A 2,584-nucleotide genomic window follows, 5' to 3' on the forward strand; every position below is an offset into this window, starting at 1 on the left:
CCTGGCCAACATGGTGAAACCTGTCTCTACTAAAAATACAAAAGTTAGTTAGGCATGGTGACTGGCACCTGTAGTCCCAGGTACTTGGGGGAGCTGAGGCAGGAGAATCACTTGAACCTGGGAGGCGGAGGTTACAGTGAGCCGAGCCGAGATCTCACCACTATACTCCAGAATGAGACTCCATCTCAAAAAAAAAAAAAAAAAACAAAAACGCCGGGTGTGGTGTCTCACGCCTGTAATCCCAGCACTTTGGGAGGACAAGGCAGGTGGATCACAAGGTCAGGAGTTGGAGATAAGCCTGGCCAACATGGTGAAACCCCATCTCTACCAAAAATACAAAAAATTAGCCAGGCACTGTGGTGGGTGCTTGTAATCCCAGCTACTCAGGAAGCTGAGGCAGAAGAATCTCTTCCCAGGAAGTGGAGATTGCAGTGAGCCAAGATGGCACCACTGCACTCCAGTCTGGGCAATAGAGTGAGACTCCATCTCAAAAAAGAAAAAGAAAAAAGAAAGTAGCTTGGGAAATGTGTGAATTCAGAGTGGACCTGGAGGGGAGGAATGGAATGGGGTTTGCAGACTAATAATGGACTGTGCCCAGAATGGTTGGAGATGCCTTGTGGGGTAACACTGTAACACCGGTCCTATTATAACCTACTACGTACACCTTAGGTTAAAACAAAATCAAGATGGTTTGCATCCAGCTGATCCCTCAGGGTTTTTTTTTTTTTTTTTCTCATTAAACTTTTTTAATGGGTCTCAAAATTCTGTGACAAATTTTTGGTCAAGTTGTTTCCATTAAAAAGTACTGATTTTAAAAACTAATAACTTAAAACTGCCACACGAAAAAAAAGAAAACCAAAGGGGTCCACAAAACATTCTCCTTTCCTTCTGAAAGTTTTACGATGCATTGTTATCATTAACCAGTCTTTTACTACTAAACTTAAATGGCCAATTGAAACAAACAGTTCTGAGACCGTTCTTCCTCCACCACTGATTAAGACTGAGGTGGCAGGTATTAGGGATAATATTCATTTAGCCTTCTGAGCTTTCTGGGCAGACTTGGTGACCTTGCCAGCTCCAGCAGCCTTCTTGTCCACTGCTTTGATGACACCCACGGCAACTGTCTGTCTCATATCACGAACAGCAAAGCGACCGAGAGGTGGATAGTCTGAGAAGCTCTCAACACACATGGGCTTGCCAGGAACCATATCAATGATGGCAGCATCACCAGACTTCAAAAATTTAGGGCCATCTTCCAGCTTTTTACCAGAATGGCGATCAATCTTTTCCTTCAGCTCAGCAAACTTGCATGCAATGTGAGCTGTGTGGCAATCCAGTACAGGGGCATAGCCAGCACTGATTTGGCCTGGATGGTTCAGGATAATCACCTGAGCAGTGAAGCCAGCTGCTTCCATTGGTGGGTCATTCTTGCCGTCACCAGCAATGTTGCCACGATGAACATCCTTGACAGACACATTCTTGACGTTGAAGCCCACATTGTCCCCAGGAAGAGCTTCACTCAAAGCTTCATGGTGCATTTCAACAGATTTCACTTCAGTTTTAATGTTGACTGGAGCAAAGGTGACCACCATACCAGGTTTGAGAACACCAGTCTCCACTCGGCCAACAGGAACAGTACCAATACCACCAATTTTATAGACTTCCTGGAGAGGCAGGCGCAAGGGCTTATCAGTTGGACGAGTTGGTGGTAGGATGCAGTCCAGAGCCTCAAGCATGTTGGGACCTGGCTAGCACAGCCACAGCTGGAACCAACAGTGGGCTCCAGAGTGAGGACCCTGCAGAGCAGCAGAGCCTGCAAGGAAACCTGTAGCCAGGGGGAAGGTGCAAGAGCCACAATAGGTGGAGTCAGTAAACCAGATGCAGAGAAAGTCACCGTCTATTACATCATCAGTTTACATGATCTCACTGAGATTTTTCTGCCCTTGTCCAACACCGTTGCATTCGGAATCGGGCAGTTTCTTCCCCCTTGATCTGTCTGCCTTATCATCTGCCACTGCGTTTGATTTTCTGAGTTTTGGAAATCTGTCAGAAACAAACAATATTGTGTATGAGGCTGGGGCAGGGGAGGGACACGACTGAGGTCAGAGCCTCTGGATTGGCTTGTTCTTGGGCACGTGGTGCTGATGGGGGTTTGCAGGAATGCAGACACAAGGAGCCCATCCTGCAGAGAGTTTTAGATTTTCACCCAGTTTCTAATTTTGGTCTGGGTGTAACTTGAAGACACCTGGGCTTGCTTGGGGCCAATCTCAAGTCTTGACAGCAAACAAACACAAAACGCAGATCCACCTGCAAAAGCTTCATGAGTGAGATAAATTATTGCTGACATTTTCAAGGGCAGACAGGAGGGGTCCATAGCAGAACCTATCGGGCACCCTAATTAAGCTCTTGCCCCACAATTCCTCTCCTTGCAGCAGCTGCTAGATCTCTCCCTGCCTCTACCCAGCCACCCCTCAGCCTCTCCAGACCCCCTCTCCAAAATCCCATCTACCAGCACACCCCATTCAATAAGACAAAAGCAAGCTAAACAGCAACTGAGAAAATGAAATCTAGACTTGGGCCTCAA

General features: G+C 46.9%; 1 protein-coding gene across 1 annotated transcript; it reads right to left on the bottom strand.

The window, feature by feature from the left end:
* Positions 1–715: 715 nt before the first annotated feature.
* Positions 716–1,736, bottom strand: LOC110568690 (elongation factor 1-alpha 1-like). Its single transcript, XM_064367440.1, has one exon. The coding sequence runs from the start codon at positions 1,734–1,736 to the stop codon at positions 1,029–1,031; it is 708 nt and encodes a 235-aa protein (XP_064223510.1). The 3' UTR covers positions 716–1,028.
* Positions 1,737–2,584: the final 848 nt, after the last annotated feature.

This window comes from Aotus nancymaae, unplaced genomic scaffold (genome assembly GCF_030222135.1).
Source record: "Aotus nancymaae isolate 86718 unplaced genomic scaffold, 86718_ANA_hifiasm-v0.15.2.pri h1tg000072l, whole genome shotgun sequence".
NCBI lineage: Eukaryota > Metazoa > Chordata > Mammalia > Primates > Aotidae > Aotus > Aotus nancymaae.